This window comes from Prunus mume, linkage group LG2 (assembly GCF_029339155.1).
Source record: "Prunus mume cultivar Tortuosa linkage group LG2, ASM2933915v1, whole genome shotgun sequence".
Classification (NCBI taxonomy): domain Eukaryota; kingdom Viridiplantae; phylum Streptophyta; class Magnoliopsida; order Rosales; family Rosaceae; genus Prunus; species Prunus mume.
This window is the reverse complement of record NC_142699.1, coordinates 12,649,465-12,669,146: the sequence shown is the minus strand read 5'-3', so window position 1 is coordinate 12,669,146 and position 19,682 is coordinate 12,649,465. Positions and strand designations below refer to the sequence as shown.

Genomic DNA, 19,682 nt, shown 5'->3' with positions numbered 1-19,682 from the left:
AGTCTTTGATGAAATTGAAGGGAAAACTATCTGCAAATAGTGCCTGCAGTTAGACATTCAAAGCAAATTAATTTTGACCAAAATTTATTTGATATAAAAATAAAGTGAGACAACGTGTTCCTTGTCTTTTGGGTTGTGTTGAGAAACGTCACTCCTTAAGTCTTTGCATTAATATTTGACCCAGGAAAGTCGTATATTAATAATTCTGCTGAGAACTGACCAACAAGTTTTTAAGTGTTGCCCTACTTAAGAAGAAATGCAGAGACAGCCATGGCCCCATCAATGAAAGCAAATAAACTCACGATGCTGAATTTACACAAGAATAGCTAGCCAGCTCTTGGTCTTATTTGAAAACTTTTGATTCATTTTTAACTCTCAGTAAATCCAGGGAACAGGGGTAAAGTTGGCATTTATGGAATTCTTTATGAGTGCTGGGACAATTATGGATTTACAGATTCAAGTTGCTCTGTTTCTATGCTCTGTTTCGCTCTGTTTCTGATTTTCATAATAACTTGACACACTAAAAATGTTAAACCTTATATACAAGATTATTTCTAGGCCTTTTCTCTTTCTCCGATCATCTTAATTGTTTTATTGAGATATTACAGCACTTCTATGCATTTCTTGGATAGCGACGGGCAAGCTCAGTTGTTGGAACTATATCCGGAGACGCATGGCTAGTAGTAGATGGTGTTTCTTGCCCATCAAGGAATACAAAGTCCTTATCTGTGTGGTTCGAATAGCTGAATGGACTTTCAGGCCAATTGCTATTAGGTGAGGTTTTCACTTCAACTTGATCACCAGCACTGCCATTTCGTTGTGGACTGCTTTTGAAAGCATGGGAGTTGAGGTCTTTTTCGTTGAAAATTTCGAACATGGCTCGAACCCCAGCATGCTTCAAGATATGCCTCTGCTTGTAAAGGAAGGAAGCTACAAAGATAATGAGAGCTAGAATTGAAGCCACCCCAGCAATGAGGAATAGGCCCCAAAAGCTTTCAAGCCCAAGAATGTTGCTTGAAACCTTTGGACCAGAGTTATCTTGACAATTGCCTTCTTGACTGAACAACTTGTTTTCGATGTTCATGGTCTTCTCTCTTTCGGTCACATTTAGGATTGCCTGTGAAATATCTGGTACAAGAGGGGAACGTTTTGGAAACACCTGCAAAATCGTCCCAAAGAAGTCATATGAGAAAAAATGAACCCACATTTGCTTGCATGTGTTATCTGTCTGTAAGTGTATAAAAGGAGAGAAATATCTTACAAAGGCAAACCCATCAGTTTTGAAGATTGGACCAATCATGGTATATTTGGAACAATATTTTGCAAGAAAAAGCTTTATGTTGGGGGTTTCATTAACAAAAGCAGTAATACCACCCTTTTCACTCCCTTTGGAAAGAGCTTGGTCACAGTCTTCCATGGAAGTCATAGCCTTAAGCTTGGACTCATCAAAACCAATTTGTTTCAAGAGTTCATGAACAAAAGAATTCTTCATGTAGCCGACGCTATCCCCACTCCTTATAAGATCCTTTATATCGGTGACAGTTGGCCGGAGTCGTTCAGCTGTTAATAGTGATGCTAGATTAGCTGTGTAACTTTGTGACAGTACTAGCACAACAAATACCCATATTATCATCAAGAATCTGCCCAAGTTGCTAACCACTCTCTCCTCTGTAAAATTGAATTCAAAAAGTGAGCAAAAAGTAAGTGTCAATAGGCGCATAGGCTGAGGGAAGGAAAACGAAGCTGTTAAGAATTCTTAATTTGATAGAGATGATGCATATACTTACTATGTGAAAACACCATGGTTGAGAAATAGAACCAGAAACTTGTGCCAACTTGATGTGAGGGAGGGCCACGGAAATCTTCATTAATTCGATGTTCAAGCACCCAAATGACGAAACCAATGTAGACGAAGAAACAAAAAGTTGTAAGCCATAAGTCCCAAGTCAAAGGTTTCAAGAAAACCCATGCATTTTTGCTCCTGGTGTCTACGATTGGCACAACCATTACCACACCAGATTCTGTGTATGGCATTGTGAAGTCTACATACAAGGATCTATTTGCTGTAATTGTTATATCTCCCACCACAGCATCAAATTTCTGTCAAGCAAACATGTTAAATCAGAGGAAGGTACATGATGCAAGTCATTGGCATTTATATTAGAGACAAAGAATTTTACCTTAAGATATACTTGATAGACCAAATCATTGTAAGTTCCAGTGCTGGTTCCATCAGGCTTTGCGAAGGGAATGAAGTCAAAAGGAAGATCGTATGGTAATACTTCAAGTGCAGCCTTAAAGACATCGATACTAAACCCCGTGACGTCGGTTGTGTTAGTGCTATGATTCTTGGCTACCTTAACAAACTCAGTAAAAGCAACCTTCATAGGAACACCAATTTTCAACCTCTTGCCATTTGTTGGGATCTCCCATCCCTTAGGAACAGATTGCGAACCTCCAGGCCATATAATCGGTGCAAGATCACACTTCTCAGAAGTTGAAAGTATACTAATGTTTGTTGAATTCAATGTTTTCACCATGCCATTTGCCGGTGTCCAAAATGCAACTGAACTTACTCCATTCCCATTTACATTAACTATCTTAAATGTTGATGGTTGAAGTTGCCCATCCTTAAGACTGAACTCTCCAGCTAGGCCTTTGAATGTAGTGTTAGATAAGGCCTGGACAAGCTTTGGACCATATTGAGAGGCCTTGAAAGTATCAAGATCTGTTGAGTTGAAGGAAGGATTCCTCTTTTGGAAATCAAAGCTTGCATTCCCAACTTGTTCAACTGCCAAGGCTAGTGCGAAAGCGGCATCATAAGCTCGAAGTCCAAACACGTCACAATCAAAATCAATGATGGCTGGATTGTCTCGTTGGAATTGCCTCTTCCACTTCATTCTGAAGTTTGTAAGCTCCATTGTTATTGGAACCTCTGTTTCCACGCCCAATACTCCTTGCATTGAATTTGGGGCAACCGAAGGTATTGACCATAAGCGATTTCCTACCCCGTTAGTCAAGATCCAAACATAGCCTTTGCTCATCATTCCAATCTCTTTTGCCTTAGCAAATAGACTGGAGGAGAGCTTGGGCGTCATGTGCACAATGAACACTCTTGTAGGCATAGCCATTAAATTGGAAAGCTCTTTACCAACTTGATCATCAGTGGCAGATGGAGGGATGACACTCCGATAGGGGACATGACCATCAACGTCTTGCAAGGCATCAATTAAAAAGGGTATGACTCCCTCTCCATACGTATTGTCGACGTATATCGGCACAACTTGTCTCCATCCAAAATGTTTAACAATGGCACTTATGGCTTTCACTTGGTATGAGTCAGTTTGTGTAAGTCGAAAAAAGTAAGAGCTTCGGAGAGACGTAAGAGAGGGGCTTGTTGCAGAAAATGATAAAATGGGGACATGAGCTTGGTCTCCAAGGTTAATAACGAAGCATGCCTGCATTGATGTCACTGGCCCTAGGATTGCTTGTACTTGTACATTCTTTATCAGATCCAGAGCTGTGTCCCATTGACAAAAAAGTGACAATTGTGAAGGATTAATTTGAAAATATTAGGAAATATTATGCTTATTATAACGGTTAAAACGTTATCAATGATAGTTAATTATGAACAGATAACATAGCAAACCATTATTGGCATGCGCTACAAAATTAGGGTTGACCATTGAAGAATTTTCAAAGTTCGATTGGGCCTCACACGGTTTGAAGGCGACCTTCTTACGAATCTGACCCTTTTCTTTTTTCTTTCTTTCTTATGACTTTTGGGACGTGTAATAAATGAACCTTACCTTTAGCTTGGCAAGCGACAAAGCTAACAGAATTACTCTGTTTTTTACTTCTCAAAGCCCAACTACATTCTGACCCAAAAAATAAAGGGACATTTTAGAAAAAGCAAGAAAAATTTTAATTTTTGAAAAGCTTTGGCTTTTTCAAAAGTGAAAATTTTTATGTCTAAAACCTAAAAAACCTAAAAATAAAAGCCTACTACGCTTGCATATAGGGGTGGCACAAGTTGGGTTAGGTCGATTTTGATCTTAATTCGTAATCCAACCTGATATATAGTAGTTTATGATTTTTCAGACTTAAGACCCTCTCATTATTAGGCCAACCCAACTCTTTTGTGATCGGGTTAACTCAAAATTAAGTCCACTTTTTAAGGTTTGGTTCTAACATGTACATAGAGATTTATGATTTATTGAACCCAAAACCCTCTAATTATCGAGTTGGGTAGTTTGGTCGAGTTGACTCGAAATTGTGCCCACCCCTACTTGCATATAGAGTTGGACATCAATCCAGTTGAATCGACTACATCAACTAATTTGAACCATGGTGATCAGTTAGTTCAATTTTGACTAAACAAATCAAATAATTCAAAATCAAAATGGACCATAATTGTTCGATTCAGTTATGGTTTTGAGTTTTTGTAAATTAATCTAATCCAATTGGACTAACAAAGTTAAAAAATTGGAAATTAAAAAGAATTAGACTTATGTGCAACCCTCCCAAAGCAAGCCAACCCAAACCGTCCAACCTTGGTTTAGTTAGGTTCGGTTTCCTTAGTGATTTTGGTTAATGGGGACAAAAACACGGTACACCCTCCTTTTTGAACTTCCAAACAAATTCATACCACACTGGTATATGATATAATTCTCTTCCTGATTTTGGCATTAATTGGTTTTTAGACTGGAAAGAAATGATGGAGATGCATACAGGGTATATGATTCATTATTAGAACAGGAGATAAGTATACAAAATCTCAATTAGAACATATATATATAAATGCATGGTTTAGAGAGAGAACCTGCAGAAGCTGCACCAACAACAGTGTGTTCGGAGTTCCTGGTGTGCAAAACCAGCCTGGTCTTGAAGTGAGCATGAGATGCATAAAAGTCCTCGAGAGCCATTTTGATGCAACTCAAAAAAATCTTCCCACCCAGAAACTGTGCATCAAGATCAACAACAACGCCCACATTCACCGGGATCGTTGTGTTTTCAGCAGCCGCAGCCACAGCCATACTGAAACACCATGAGAAGAAGAGAAAGCACAAAAACATTGGGTTCTTTTTTATGGTCATCATATTATAATGTGAATATTTGATCACAAGGTCACTCGTATATATTCTGAAGCAAATGAAGGGTGACTGGTACTTAAATAGTTTTATGTGGATATCATGGCATCTAATCTTATATGCAGTAGGTGGATATGAAAAGTCCATTGAAAATAATTGGTCGGTCAGCGCTAGGACCCCAATCCATACGGACAAGACAAAATTAATCAAGCCTTTCCTTGCTTAATGTATAAGTTAGAATGAATTAACAAAACATCTATAAGACTATAATTATATATAGATATGGGGAACTAATATTTATTGACTTGCTGACACTCACTCTGTGGACAAGGATAACAGAGTCTGAGTCTGGGGTCTTTCTACGATTTTAATTGACCTATATATATATATATATATATATTTATTGTCTCTCCTAGTCATTCATGTTGTCTTTTTGTAGCAATTAATTCATGCATAAATAAATGGTAATTATGTATAATGGAATTTGACTTGACAGATGGAACAACTCTCCCATTTCATCTCTGTGTAGCTTGTGCTGCAATTGACCCATTAAACAACTAATTAGGTTTACATAACTAGAAAAGACCTACCAATTACCTTGTCATGTATAGTCAGGAGTATCGAAGATGCGTCGCAAATGATGCCAAAACCAAGTCTTCTAGACTTTAGATCCCACCACTTGATTCAAAGTTGTCTTGAGTTGAAGGATTTTAATACATGTCAATTTAACTATTGTTTTCTAGAGATTCTTGACAAACCGCAACAGGTGAGTGTGGAGCTGATCTATATATGGTTTGAATGTTCTGCTTGGAGGGCAGGTGAAATAAACTCACAATGCTGAATTCATACTGGAATCAATTAATTGATTTCTGTTTATATTAGTACCATTGTAATTTTTTTTTAATGCAAGATTACTTCTAAGCCAAACGATCTGTTACAGGAGTTGTATGCATTTCTTGAACAGTGGCAATATCAAGCTCAATTTTTGGAACTATCTCCGGAGACGCATGACTAGTAGTAGATGGGGTTTGTTGCCCTTCATACAATACAAAATCCTTGTCTGTGTGGTCCAAATAGCTGAATGGACTTTCAGGCCAGTTTCTATTTGGTGAGGCTTTCACTTCATCTCCAACACCACCAATTCCATCTCTTCGTTGACTGCTTTTAAAAGTATGGGAGCTGATGTCTTTGTCGTTGAAAATTTCAAACATGGCTCGAACCCGTCTCCATTTAGAAGCTCTTGAATCAGATTGCTTCAAGACATGCCTATGCTTGTACAGGAAGGAAGCTAAAAAGATAATGAGGGCTAGAATTGAAGCCATCCCAGCAATGAGGAAGAGGCCCCAAAAGCTTTCAAGTCCAAGACTATTGCTTGAGACCCTTGGAGTAGTGGACTTATCTTCACATTTGCTTTCTTGACTGAACCATTTGTTCTCAATGTTCATGATCTTCTCTCCTTCGGTCACATTTAGGACTGCCTGTGAAAGATCAGGCACGAGAGGGGAATGTTTCGGAAACACCTGCAAATTAAGTCATCATCTTTTTTGGTTCCATGTGTTGTACAGGTAACATTTATGTATAGCAGGAGAAAAAAAAAAGATCTTACAAAGGCAAAGCCATCAGTTTTGAATATTGGACCAATCATGGTATACTTGGAACAATATTTTGCAACAAAAAGCTTCATGTTTGGAATTTCATCAACAACAGCAGCAATACCACCCTTTGCACTCCCTTTCGAAAGAGCTTCATCACATTCTTCCATGGTTTTGATGGACTTAAGCTTGGAATTTTCAAAACCGAGTTGTTTCAAGATTTCGCAAACAAAAGTGTTCTCTATGTAGCCGACATTATCCCCATTCCTTAGAAGATCCTTTATATCAGTGACAGTTGGTTGGAGCTGTTCCACTGTTAATAGTGATGCTAGATTAGCTGTGTAACTTTGTGTCAATACTAGCACAACAAATACCCATATAATCATTAAAAATCTAGCCAAATTGCTAACCACTCTCTCCCCTGTAAAATTTAATCAAAAAGTGTCAGTATAGGCATAGGTGGGGAGAAGAAAATATTAAGAATTCTTAACTTGAACTTAGGGAGACATGATATGGATGTACTTACTATGTGAAAAGACCATGGTTGAGAAAGAGAACCAGAAACTTGTGCCAACTTGATGTGAGGGAGGGCCACGAAAATCTTCATTAATTCGATGTTCCAGCACCCAAACAACAAAACCAATGAAGATGAAGAAACAAAAAGTTGTAAGCCAGAGGTCCCAAGTCAAAGGTTTCAAGAAAACCCATCCACATTTTCTTCTGGTGTCTCTGATTGGCACAACCATTACTACACCAGATTCTGTGTATGGCATTGTGAAGTCTACGTACAATGATCTATTTGCTCTAATAGTTGTGTCTCCCACCACAGCATCATACTTCTGTCAAGTAAACATGTTAAATCAGAGCACAATTCCAATCAGTTATTTGTATGTATTATAGACACAAAGAATTTTACCTCAAGATAGACTTGATGGACCAAATCATTGTAAGTGCCAGCGCTGGTGCCGTCAGGATTTTCAAAGGGAATGAACTCAAAAGGAAGAGCGTATGGTAATACTTCCACTGCAGCATTAAAGACATCTATACTGAACCCTGTAACATCTGTTGTGTTTGTGCTAGGAATCTTGGTTACCTTAACAAACTCAGTAAAACCAACCTTCACAGGAACTCCTATTTTCAACTTCTTGCCACTTGTTGGGATCTCCCATCCTTTAGGAACAGACAGGGAATCTCCAGGCCATATGATGGGTCCAAAATCATACTTCTCGGAAGTTGATAGTATACTGGTGTTTGTTGAACTCAATGTTTTCACCATACCATTTTCTGGTGTCCAGAATGCAATTGTTCTTACTCCATCACCATTTACATTGAGTATCTGAAATCTTGATGATTGAAGTTGCCCACAGTCAAGACTAAAGTCTCCAGCTATGCCTTTGAATCTAGTATCTGATAAGGCCTGGGCAAGCTTTGGACCATATTGAGAGACCTTAAAAGTATCAAGATCTGTTGAGCTGAAGGAACCATTCCTCTCTTGGAAACCAAAGCTTGTATCCCCAACTTGTTCAGCTGCCAAGGCTAGTGCAAAAGCAGCATCATAAGCCCGAAGGCCAATCACGTCAACATAGACATCAATGATGGCCGGATTGTCTTGTTGGAATTGCCTTTTCCACCGCATTTTGAATTCTGTAAGCTCCATTGTTGTTGGAACCTCTGTTTCCACACCTAGAACCCCTTGCATGGACCTCAAGACGACCGGTCCCAATGACCTCAAACGATTACCAGCCCCATTCGTCGTGATCCAAACATAGCCTTCACTCATCATTCCAATCTTATTTGCCATGGCAAATAGCTTAGAACAAAGATGGGGCATCATATGCACAATGAAGACTCTAGTTTGCATGGTCATCAACTTGTAAAGCTCTTTCTCGATTTGTTCATCAGTGGCTGATGGGGGGATGACACTCCGATAGGGGACATGAGCATCAACTTCTTGCAATGCATCAACTAAAAAGGGTATGACTCCCTCCCCAAACGTATTGTCCACGTAAATCGGAACAACATGTCTCCATCCAAAATTTTTAACAATGGAACTTATGGCCTTCACTTGGTATGAGTCAGTCTGTGTAACTCGGAAGAAGTAGGGGCTCCGAAGCGAAGCAAGAGAGGGACTTGATGCAGAAAATGATACAATGGGCACATGAGCTTCGTCTCCAAGATTGACAACGAAGCTGGCCTGCATCGATGTCTCTGGTCCCAGGATTGCTTGCACTTCTACATTCTTTATCAGATCCAGAGCTGTGTTACATTGAAAAATAATAATAGTAAAATTGTGACTGCTTAATTTGATCAGATTAAAAATCATTGTGCTTAATAAAATGGTCATGGCCATGATATAGGAAACGATATTGATCTTCACAGGCACGGTACCTAAAATACACAAATCCACCATATAGAGACAACATTAATTAGGTAGGGTAGGCCATTGAAGAATTTACAAAGCTTGAAGGAGGCTCACACGGTTTGGAGGTTTCCTTATTTGACTTGTTTTCTTTCTCATGAGACGTGTAAATTAATGAGATGAAATTATCGATCCTTAACTTATAGCTTACCAAAAGACAAAACATAAAAAACATACCCTTCATAAACTTTTTTTTTTTGGTCACAGGCCCCTGTCTTACTAGCGTGAGAGATATTTTAGTAGTCTAAAGTTTGCAAAAACCCCAAGTACACTTGCAGACACACCCTTACATTTTGTTCAAATTTACAAGGAAGGAAACATGATGAATGTATATAAATTATATGATTAATGAATCCATAAATAAAAAGCATAAAAGCACATGTAATAATTATATACATCTTCCAGAATTTGACGTTAACTTATGATTCATTATTATAGAACAGGAGATACAAAATGATGATCAATTAGAATACATGCATGGTTCAGAGAGAGAGAGAGAGAGAGAGAGAGAACCTGCAGCAGCTGCACCAACAACAGTTTGGTTGGAGTTCCTGGTGTGCAAAACCAGCCTGGTGCTGAAGTGAGCATGAGATGCATAAAAGTCCTGGAGGGCCATTTTGATGCAACTCAGATAAGTCTTCCCACTGGGAGCATCAAGGTCAACAACAACACCCACATTCACTGGAATCTTTGTGTTTTCCACTGCCGCCACAGCCGCAGCCATATTGAAAATCCATGAGAAGAAGAAGAGAAAGCGCATAAAGATAAAAGGAGCAAGAATAATAGTTGGGTTCTTTTTGATGTTCATATTCATGTGAATTCTTGAAAGCTCTTTCTCTCTTTCTCTCTCTCTCTCTCTCTCTCTCTCTCTCTCTGTGTAGCAACAAGCAGATGAAGGAAGGTTGGTACTTATAAGCAGACTGCAGTAGGTAGATATGAAAAGTCCCTGGAAAAAAAGATGCAAAAAAATCAGTCAGTCACCGCTAGAATTCAGTCTATACGGACAGAACCAAATTAATTAAACACATTCTGTGGACAATCCATGTAACAGGACTCTGTGAGTCTCGGGTCTTTCCAAGAATTTTCATTGACACGTATATTTTTCAAATGAATATTTTTGACTGAAAAGAGACAAATCAAACTCTGGGCCAACTACCTAATTAAGTTCAAAGCACCCGATTAGATGCTGATTTAATTAACAATGTACGTGCTTAGTTATTGTGATCATTAAAAATAAATTAAGTTAGTGTCACGAATAACATCATCAAACTCAGGTCTACCAATTTGATTATACAATAATGCAAAACTTTAATTGAATTATTTTTTAATGTTTTGGTAACGGAGATATATACAATACAATGCCTAGCTATTCTTCATCAACTAAAGGCCCAAACATGACAACCAAGGAAAATTCAATGCTTAAACAGACAAGGAAGAAGATATTCTTCCCCAACTCATTAGGAAAGTGGGTACAAAATCTGGTCAAATAAATAGCAGCAAGAGAAATTTCCAGAAGTCAATTACTAAACGAATTACCAAGTCGCCATTCATTTTCTCCAAGCAGTACATGTGGCAATCAAATAATCAGATTGTGTGGAAACCCAGGTGAGGTTCTCATGCAGCCTCATTTTCATAACTTATAAACCATAGTCGATGAAAATTAGCACATATACTAATTGTTCATAAATTATAATACACAAAAGAGATATATATATTGTTTTAAGTTGAATATATACAATGCCTAGCTATGTTATTTGATTAATTATCATACAGAAATTATGAAAACTTAATAATTCTGTTCCACTAATTAATTGTGTTCTTGAGCTCCTTCATGACTTCTTCACATTTCTGGATATTCTTGACCAACAACAACCGGTAATATTCCTTCTCTGGAGAAAGGTGAGTGTGGATTTGTGTGGTTTGAATGGCCAATCGACTCAGGGCTTGGTGGGCTTGGTGGGCGCGTGCTGTTATTGTTTGGTGAAGCTTCGACAGATGTAGCTACACTGCCAGCATTGTACATGTATTTTCCATCTTGAGAGCCAGTCTTTCTAAAAGTATGGGAGCTGAGGTCTTTTTGGTCGAAGATTCTAAGCATCACCTTGATTCTTTTCCATGCAGAAGCTCCTGTTGTCATGACCATGTGCCAATGCCTATAACAGAAGGTGGCTGCAAATATGATGAGAGATAGTGACGAAGAGACCCCGGCAATGAGGAAGAGACCCCTGAAGCTATCAAGGCCAAGACTGTTGGAATCTGAGATGGTGGGTTTTGTATCTGAACATGTTGCATCCCCCGCAAACCATTTGTTTTCAATTTCCTTCATGGCGTCTCCCTCAGTCACGTTCAGAATCGCCCTCGAAACATCTGGTACTAGAGGTGAACCTTTGGGGAAGACCTGGTACATTTGTACAAAAGAAGAAACATTAACCGACGCCACGTACGTAGCCATGTGTATAAATTGCATTCTTCATGTGTTAGTAATGTAGTGTGCAATGTGTTACAAGAATGTGCTCATGGAGCGTTACTTGTGAGATAAGAAAAGAGAGAGAGCTTACAAAACCAAAGCCATCAGTTTTGAATATTGGGCCAATCATGGTGTATTTGGAGCAATACTTTGCAAGAAAAAGCTTCATGTTGGGGGTTTCATCAATAGCGGCAGCAATGCCGCCATTTGCACTCCCGTTTGTCAAAAACTCATGGCATTCATCTGAAGATTTATAAGGCCTCAACTTGTTAGGATCAACACCCTTTTGGATCAGAAGATCATGGACGAAAGAACCCTCGATGTACCCGATATACTCCTTGTTCTTTATAAGATCGCTCAAATTGGAAAAAGTTGGCTGAAGTTGTTGAACTGTTAACAGTGAAGTTAAACTTGCTGTGTAACTTTGAGTCAGTATCAGCACTACAAACACCCACACGATCACCACAAACCTTGCCAAGTTGCTAACCACCTTCTCCCCTGTAAATTAATTCAAGTAAAAATTGATGAAAAAAAACAATTAATTGTGGAATTATAAGCATGAACATGAAACATGATGAGGTTGTGGTACTTACGCTGTGCAAAAACCATGGTTGAGAAGGAGAACCAAAAGCTTGTGCCGATTTGGTGGGAGGGAGGGCCACGAAATTCTTCATTAATACGGTGTTCAAGAACCCAAACAACGAAACCAATGAAGACGAAAAAACACAAACTTGCGAGCCAGAGGTCCCATGTCAAAGGCTTCAAGAAAATCCATGCACTTTTGCCCTTGCCGTCTTTCATTGGCACCACCATCACAACCCCTGATTCTGTGTATGGCAATGTGAAGTCCACATACAAAGACCTGTTTGCTCTAATTGTTGTGTCTGCGGCCAGTGCATCGAAATTCTGTTGAACAAATAAACAAGCCAAAATTTCAATTTCAAGTGATCATGAAGACTGAAATCATTGAAGAGAATGAAGTTCACATTAATTCGACGTACCCCGAGAAAAACTTGTTGGACCAGATCATCGTAGCTGCCAGCACTTGAGCCATCAGGCTTTGCAAAGGGAATAAAGTCATAAGTAACAGCATATGGTAATCCAGCCATTGCAGCATTGAAGACGTCGATACAGAATCCGAAAACTTCGGTTGTGTTAGCGCTAGGACCAGGCACCACCTTCACAAACTCAGCAAAACCATCAATTACAGGAACTCCTACTCTCAATCTTTTGCCGTTTGTGGGGATCTCCCATCCCTTGGGAACAGAGGGAGAGTCCCCTGGCCATAAAATCGGTGCCAGATTAGATTTAGAGGTTGAATATGGACCGTTTGTGTTTGTCAAATTCAATTTTTTCTCAAGTCCACTCTGTGGTTTCCAAAACCCAATTGTTTTTGCTCCATTCCCAATCACATTCACCAATTCAAAAACGGAATTTTGTAATTGCCCATCAACAAAGCTGAAATCCCCAGAGAGGCCTCTAAAGTTAGTGCTTGACAAGGATTCGCAAAGTTCTGGACCTTTTTGGGAAACCCCAAAATATTCAAGATCAGTTGATGAGTTGGTTGAAGCATTCGCCTTTTCGAAGCCAAAGTTGTTAGTCCCAACATTTTCAACTGCCATGGCTAATGCAAAAGCAGCATCATAAGCCCAGAGTGCAGGAACATCTAACTCAGCATCAATTATGGTTGGATTGTCCTTTTGGAATTGCCTTTTCCATCGAGCTCTAAAATCGACAAGCTCTTTTGTTTGTGGCACGTAGGTCTTCACACCCAATGCGCCTTGCAGTGAATTGATGACTGAAGCATTCATGGTAGTTAAATGATTGGTCATTCCACTAGCCATGATCCAAACATAGTCTCCATCCAACATATCCATCTCTTGTGCCTTGGCGAAAAGGCGAGAGCCAAGAGAGGGCAACATGTGCACGATGAAGACTCTAGTTTGCATGGTCATTAGCTTGTAAAGCTCAGCAACAAGTTGGTCATCAGTTGCCTCTGGAGGTATGGCGCTTCGGTAAGGGACCCGAGCTTGAACTTCTTGCAAGGCATCTACCAAGTAGGGTATGACTCCCTGGCCATACTCGTTGTCTATATAGATGGGGACAGCTTCCCTCCATCCAAAGGCTTGGACAACAGCACTTATGGCCTTGACTTGGGAAGAGTCATTTTGTGCAGCTCTGAAAAAATATGAACTCCTAATGGAAGTGAGGGAAGGACTTGTTGCTGAAAATGAGATTATGGGCACTTGAGCTTTGTCTCCAAGCTCAATTACAAAGTTGGCCTGCATCGATGATTTTGGTCCTAGGATTGCTTGTACTTGATCATTCTTTATCAGGCCTAAAGCTGTTTGATCCATACCAAAAATACAAGTTTAAAAAAAGGGACAAGAACTTAATTACTATGCTTCTTTTCATTTAAAAAATAGTGTTATCAAATGAATAGAAAGGTCAAACTTATATAGATGGCAAGAAGAATCAAATTGTTGAAAATTCAAAATGAAAAGCAAAGAAGAGAGAGAGAGACCTGCAGCGGCAGCATCTACAACATCTTCTCTGGAGTCTCTGATGCTTAAAGCCAGCCTAGTTGTAGAGGAACCACGAGAGGTATAAAAGTCTGAGAGGCCCAAGTTGATGCAGCTCAACCAAACTTTTGTGTTTGGTGAATCAAGATCATCAAGAACCACACCAACATTCACTGGGATTGTTGTTCTGTTCTGTCCCCTGACAACCAAGGAAAATTCAATGCTTAAACAAACAAGGAAGAAGAAAGAACCAAAGAGGTTGGTTGCTTTCCCCATCTTCATGTTTCTATCTGTTTTTGCAAGCTTCAATGATGTTTTTCAAACCAAAGAGGCTTATACATACATATATTTATATAGGATAGAAGGATGGTTGACCAAATACTAGGATCCAAATTTCTGATTCAAATTAAGCAATTGTATACGAAAAATTAATTATGAAATACACGATTAATCATTTGATAATATATAGCAATTTCTTGCTAAATTTGACGGTCTTAACAGTGTGTTCTCAAGAATCTTGAATCTTGAATCTTGACCAAATCAAAGTTCTAACACGTGATATTGTAAGAGATACTGTGCTGTTCATACCAAGTCAAAGTATTGGTGTATGGTGTATGGTGTATTTAAATGGTCTAAGTACTTGTCAAGGTTAAGCAAATAGTATCTTCTGAGGAAATTTACAACTGTGAGAAAGACTTCATCGGAATGTACATCATAAATGATTTTATATGCTGCCGTCGACCTGTAGACAATGACCACATACTGCCCTCTTCCAACTCTGTTTCTTTCAATCTTTTTCAAGGGCCTGCTGATACTCAATCTAAATGAAATTTCGTATGAAGATTCAACAAACTTATTTGGTAAAAAGAATCTCAACTTAAGAATATCTGCTTAATGTTAATATCTACATGGTTTTAGCCTCATCACTAATCACTACTGCTCACACATATCGAGGCATGAAAGCTGGCATGATAAATGTATCGGCATACAAAATTAGGTTAAAATCCATTTGTGGCCGAATTATGAATGTAATTTTCACTTTATTAAAAAAAAAATTCAAGTTTTAGCTGGCAAAGGATGAAAGTGTTTCATGATGAGAGAAAATATTCTAAATTCTAAGTTTCTTGGTTTCTAAGTTATTTCCGTGATTGTGAAGCCTCAACTTCAACACCCAAAATCTTCTAAATTATAATCTTTTGTTTCCTTTCTAAATTCTAGTTTTGAGTGTTGAAAATGAGAAAATTGAAGAGAAATATTACTTTGAAAGGTTCAGCGGAAAAGAATTGAAGTTAATTCATTCAACAGTTTGAAGTTTGAAGGGGAACTGAAGTCAAGTCATGGTAATAGCAGCAACTGACTCAGATGTGCTAATTAACTCATTAAGGATTCATTATAAAATGAAGGTCGAAATTGAGGAAGGTGGCAAAGGCGTTCTTTGACTTGTAATTAGAAAATTAAGTTATAAAAAGGAAGGAACTTTTCAGTTGCTGAGCTCACTTTGCCTGACTGTACATAACCATTATCTTTAATACAAATTTATAAATAAACTCAATCCTAGACATGTATTTATAAAAAAACCCAAGCACTATTTAAACATAGAAACACACCCAAAATCAACTCCAAAGTCAACTTTTTGGGTGTGTTTATAAATGAGTTTTGAGTGTGTGTAATGATGAGTTTTGAGTGTGTTTATAAAGTGTTTTGGGTGTTGGGTTTTTTTATAATTTCAACCTCCATTTTAGGTGTTTTAGTGAAACTCCCTATATTTAAAGGACCCGGATCCTCTGCTTGGATTCTCTCTCCCATGATCTGCTAGAATTTTATTTTAAACACGTCAACTCATTTAAATATCATCCAATGACTATGAAAATAACACCAAATAAAAAAAAATTAGAAGTAAAGCTAAATCTTCTCTTCCCCAAATCAATCCTTCATCCTCGTTACAACTCTTTAAATATATTTCCACATTGCACCAATAATAAAAATATGGATTTCTGTGTAAGCTTATCGCTTGAGGTGCCCTTTGTGAAAATCTCACACCGAAAATCCACACTCCTATAACTAGTGTTTATAAACAAAGCATTATAATGGTTTGGTAAGTGTAGTTAACATTGGAGAGTTGGGCTAATGGGCTTGGCTATAGGCTCGTCTTTGATTAATAATACTGATATTAATCAAAGACTAGGGCCTTGGGTCTTGGGGAAAGTCTAACCCTTTATTTTTCGTCTGGATAGACATATGCTGATGAAATTTTGTCGGAAAAGATATTTTTAATGTATATATATAAACTTAGTATGTTTATGTTAATTAATTTTTTAAAATTTTATTTTTAGTAATTAAATATGATCTTTCGCTTATTTTAATTATTATGTATTTAGTAAATAATTAGTGCTAAATAATTGGGATCTGGGGAAATTTAATTAAGACATCCACAATAAGTAATTTACTGGGATCCTTTTTTTCTTTTAAATATTTTTCCCCAATTTTTCGTTTATCAATAAGAGTAGTTTAAGACACCCAAAGTAATTACCCATATAAAGAATTGCGCACTTTCACGTTTAGTAGTATACATGTATGCACGGATTTTTCATGTTTAATACACGTATTTTTAACAAAATTTTAAATAAGACACACAAAATTAACGTATTATACAAATAATTCTCACACATTATTGAATAAAAGTAATATATATATATTAAAATATTATATAGTGACCTAACTTTTAAGTTGTAAAGAGGTCCTCTATATATATAAATATATAAATATATATATTTTAAATAGTATAGGTGGGCGACTGTACACGGTTTTTTGAATTTTTTTCCTATAAATAGTATAGCCGCACGGCTATACGCTGTTTTTAGGTGTATAGTACAGCCGCACGGCTATACTCCGGTTTTGTTTTTTGTAAAAATAATATGGCCGGTCGGCTGTACTCGGCTTTTTGAATTTTTTTTCTATAAATAGTATAACCGAGCGGCTATACTCGCTTTTTACTAAATTTTTATATCCCCTTTTTACGTGTGTAAAAAGTATAGCCGCACGGCTATACCATGTTTTTCTATTTTTTTTTTTTAAATAATATAGCCAGTCGGATGCACTCATTTTTTCCTAATTTTTTTAAAATAAGAAAGAAACCTCTCCCGATGAAATATTATCGGCAAAGGTCTACGCCGACGAATGTTTGCCGAATTAGACCATGTCTAGACGAAAGTCACCTCTGCCAACGAAATTTCGTTGGGAAAAGTCTAATCCTTTATTTTTCGCCGGGATAGACATGTGCCGACGAACTTTCATTGGAAAAGATATTTTTTAAAAGATATTTATAAACTCAGTATGTTTAGGTTAATTAATTTTTTAAAATTTTATTTTTTGTAATTAAATATGATTTTTGGCTTATTTTAATTATTATTTCTTTAGTGAATAACTAGTATTAAATATTTTAATTAACTTCATGAATTATATTACTCAATCAATAGTAATTCAATTTTTCTATCTATACAGTATAGTTGTGTGGCTATACTCTTTAAATATATTTCCACATTGCACAAACAATAAAAATATGGTTCTGTGTAGGCTTATCTTTTGAGGTGCCCTTTGTGAAAATCCTACATCGAAAATCTACACTCATATAAAGGTGTTTATAAACAAAGCACTATGATGATTTGGTAAATGTGGTTTACATTGGAGAGTTGGACTAATGGGTTATAGGCTCGGCTTTGATTAATAGTAATTATATTGCTCTTAAAGTATCTTCAACCGATGTGTCAAAACTGATGTGGAATGAAGGCTGGAGGTTAAGATATTTTTGACATCGCAAAAGTAAGATGTCAAATGAATATTTTATTATTTGTTCTTTTCTTTTCTTTTTAATTTAAAATAAATCAACACTAAAATGTAATAAAATAATAATTTAATTTGACATATCGGGTGGAGTGTAAAGCTGTGTAAGATGTCAAATAGCCACATCTGAAATAACCTGACCCAATTTCCACTTTGGAATACGGTCAACATTAAACGACATCCAGTACGTGGGTCGTAAATGACTAAAATGTCCAACAAGAATACAACCGAGGACTCGATTCGTGGCTGCACTGATAATCGTAGGCCTACGCCTTTCGAGGATCAAGCCACACGTAGTTCTTTCCTCCGGACCAGAATGGTTTGTTTTATGTAAACCTCACTCTAGAGCCGACATTTCTGGAGTATCCGACTCCGTTTACGATCTGTCAAATACCATACGATCCTGGGAAAGTCTAGATTAACATACTTGGAATTAACTACGATCCAACGGTTCAAACGTATTGAACCCGGAATCGCACAGAGGCGAGATCCGTTCGGGGTTCAAACGATATCCGAATTAAGATCGCAAAATCTCACGCGCTTGTGAGGACTAGGAGATCATTCTAGGACTGACTGTGGTCTACACCCTACTGCTCACGTGCCGCCCATGCGCGGCAGCGCGTGGTGCCTAAAGCGATAACGCTTCGCCGGAAAAATCTCAACATCTCGGCTCAAGACTCCTGTCCTAGGTAAAACACCCTATTTGGAGCCACTTTTGCTCTTGGACCTACCCCAAAAACTGGCCGGAAGTGGCCGGAATCTCAACCCGAAATTCGGCTAAACTTTGGATCCAAGATCGAGTTATCTACGCTAGAAATTTCTGAAATCCTACCCAACCAGCAGCTAGGGCTCGAGAAATAGATGAGTTTCCATACCTGGATCACCGGAAATGGTGGCCGGATGACGGAGAACGAGCCGGCGAAAGTTTACAAAAAAACTGTCGAACACCGCCTGTTTCGCGGCTGTTTCCGGCGACTATGGCGGCAGATAGAGGCGGCGAAGGGCTGAAGTTGGAAGAGGGATGTTTGGTGGTTCGTCTGGCACTGGTCTTGCCTGAATCGGAGGTCGGAGCTGAGAGAAAACAGCTCCCAAAGTCGGCTCGTCCTCTCCCGAAAACCAGAAAAATCTGGGTTTATAAAATCTGAACTTCGAAATATTTACGGTTATGCCACTGAATTTCTTTTGATCGTAACTCCTTCGTTACAATTCCGATTTGAGCCCACTACATGTCTACGAACTCGTTTCGTCGCGCTCTACGCAACGGTACAACTAAAATCCCCAAATTCCTTCCCGGTCAAAAAGTCAACTTTTAAATTAATAAAATATTCTAGGGGTATTTTGTCTTTTTACTCAAATAAATTAATAATTAAATATTAATTTTGGGTTTGGGTTATTACAACATCAGCCATCAAATTTAAATTTGATGTTTGGTATTTGACATCTCCCTTGGAGTATCTCCAACCGATGTATCAAACATGCCACATAGACATTTAACAGCTAGAAATAACATTTCACATCACTCCAACCGATGTGTCAAAGCTGATGTAAAATGAATGTTGGAGGTTGAGATGTTATTTTTGACATCCCAAAAGCAAGATGTCAGATGAATATTTTATTTTTTTTTTTTTTCTTTTTAATTTAAAATAAATCAACACTAAAATGTAATAAAATAATAATTTAATTTGACATAAAGGGTAGAGTGTAAAGTTGTGTAAGATGTCAAATTGTCATATCAAATATCAAATTTAAATT

General features: G+C 37.8%; 3 protein-coding genes across 5 annotated transcripts; all 3 read right to left on the bottom strand.

Annotated features, from left to right (window-relative positions):
• Positions 1–283: 283 nt before the first annotated feature.
• On the bottom strand, positions 284–5,123 carry LOC103320895 (glutamate receptor 2.7-like). Its single transcript, XM_008222639.2, has 5 exons — positions 4,823–5,123; positions 2,181–3,520; positions 1,788–2,100; positions 1,262–1,668; positions 284–1,159 (listed from the first exon to the last, which is right to left on the bottom strand). Exons 1-5 carry the CDS (start codon positions 5,097–5,099, stop codon positions 614–616), a joined length of 2,883 nt encoding a protein of 960 aa, XP_008220861.2. The 5' UTR covers positions 5,100–5,123; the 3' UTR covers positions 284–613.
• Positions 5,124–5,936: 813 nt separating this feature from the next.
• LOC103320682 (glutamate receptor 2.8-like) lies at positions 5,937–10,086 on the bottom strand. 2 transcript variants are annotated; one of them, XM_089044996.1, is made up of 5 exons: positions 9,615–10,086; positions 7,599–8,938; positions 7,209–7,521; positions 6,697–7,103; positions 5,937–6,610 (listed from the first exon to the last, which is right to left on the bottom strand). In XM_089044996.1, exons 1-5 carry the CDS (start codon positions 9,913–9,915, stop codon positions 6,008–6,010), a joined length of 2,964 nt encoding a protein of 987 aa, XP_088901122.1. In that variant the 5' UTR covers positions 9,916–10,086; the 3' UTR covers positions 5,937–6,007. The 2 variants fall into 2 exon arrangements, with proteins under 2 accessions (XP_088901122.1, XP_088901124.1); XM_089044998.1 differs by having other exon boundaries at positions 5,937–6,568.
• A 702-nt stretch (positions 10,087–10,788) lies between these two features.
• Positions 10,789–19,057, bottom strand: LOC103320897 (glutamate receptor 2.8-like). 2 transcript variants are annotated; one of them, XM_089046994.1, is made up of 6 exons: positions 18,806–19,057; positions 14,093–14,289; positions 12,570–13,912; positions 12,162–12,474; positions 11,660–12,066; positions 10,789–11,499 (listed from the first exon to the last, which is right to left on the bottom strand). In XM_089046994.1, exons 3-6 carry the CDS (start codon positions 13,854–13,856, stop codon positions 10,942–10,944), a joined length of 2,565 nt encoding a protein of 854 aa, XP_088903120.1. In that variant the 5' UTR covers positions 13,857–13,912; positions 14,093–14,289; positions 18,806–19,057; the 3' UTR covers positions 10,789–10,941. The 2 variants fall into 2 exon arrangements, with proteins under 2 accessions (XP_088903120.1, XP_016647455.2); XM_016791969.2 differs by lacking the exon at positions 18,806–19,057 and having other exon boundaries at positions 14,093–14,593.
• Between the last annotated feature and the right edge of the window lie 625 nt (positions 19,058–19,682).

Excerpts from the sequence above, each read along its gene's own strand:
- LOC103320895 (XM_008222639.2), bottom strand. The coding sequence starts at position 5,099 with ATGATGACCATAAAAAAGAACCCAATGTTTTTGTGCTTTCTCTTCTTC. Across the intron at positions 2,101-2,180 it reads TCTATCAAGTATATCTTAAG|AAATTTGATGCTGTGGTGGG; the intron begins GTAAAATTCTTT and ends TTTGCTTGACAG. Across the intron at positions 1,669-1,787 it reads AACCATGGTGTTTTCACATA|AGGAGAGAGTGGTTAGCAAC; the intron begins GTAAGTATATGC and ends TCAATTTTACAG.
- LOC103320682 (XM_089044996.1), bottom strand. The coding sequence starts at position 9,915 with ATGAATATGAACATCAAAAAGAACCCAACTATTATTCTTGCTCCTTTT. Across the intron at positions 7,522-7,598 it reads TCCATCAAGTCTATCTTGAG|AAGTATGATGCTGTGGTGGG; the intron begins GTAAAATTCTTT and ends TTTACTTGACAG. Across the intron at positions 6,611-6,696 it reads AAACTGATGGCTTTGCCTTT|GTGTTTCCGAAACATTCCCC; the intron begins GTAAGATCTTTT and ends CTTAATTTGCAG.
- LOC103320897 (XM_016791969.2), bottom strand. The coding sequence starts at position 14,372 with ATGAAGATGGGGAAAGCAACCAACCTCTTTGGTTCTTTCTTCTTCCTT. Across the intron at positions 12,067-12,161 it reads AACCATGGTTTTTGCACAGC|GGGAGAAGGTGGTTAGCAAC; the intron begins GTAAGTACCACA and ends ATTAATTTACAG. Across the intron at positions 11,500-11,659 it reads AAACTGATGGCTTTGGTTTT|GTCTTCCCCAAAGGTTCACC; the intron begins GTAAGCTCTCTC and ends CAAATGTACCAG.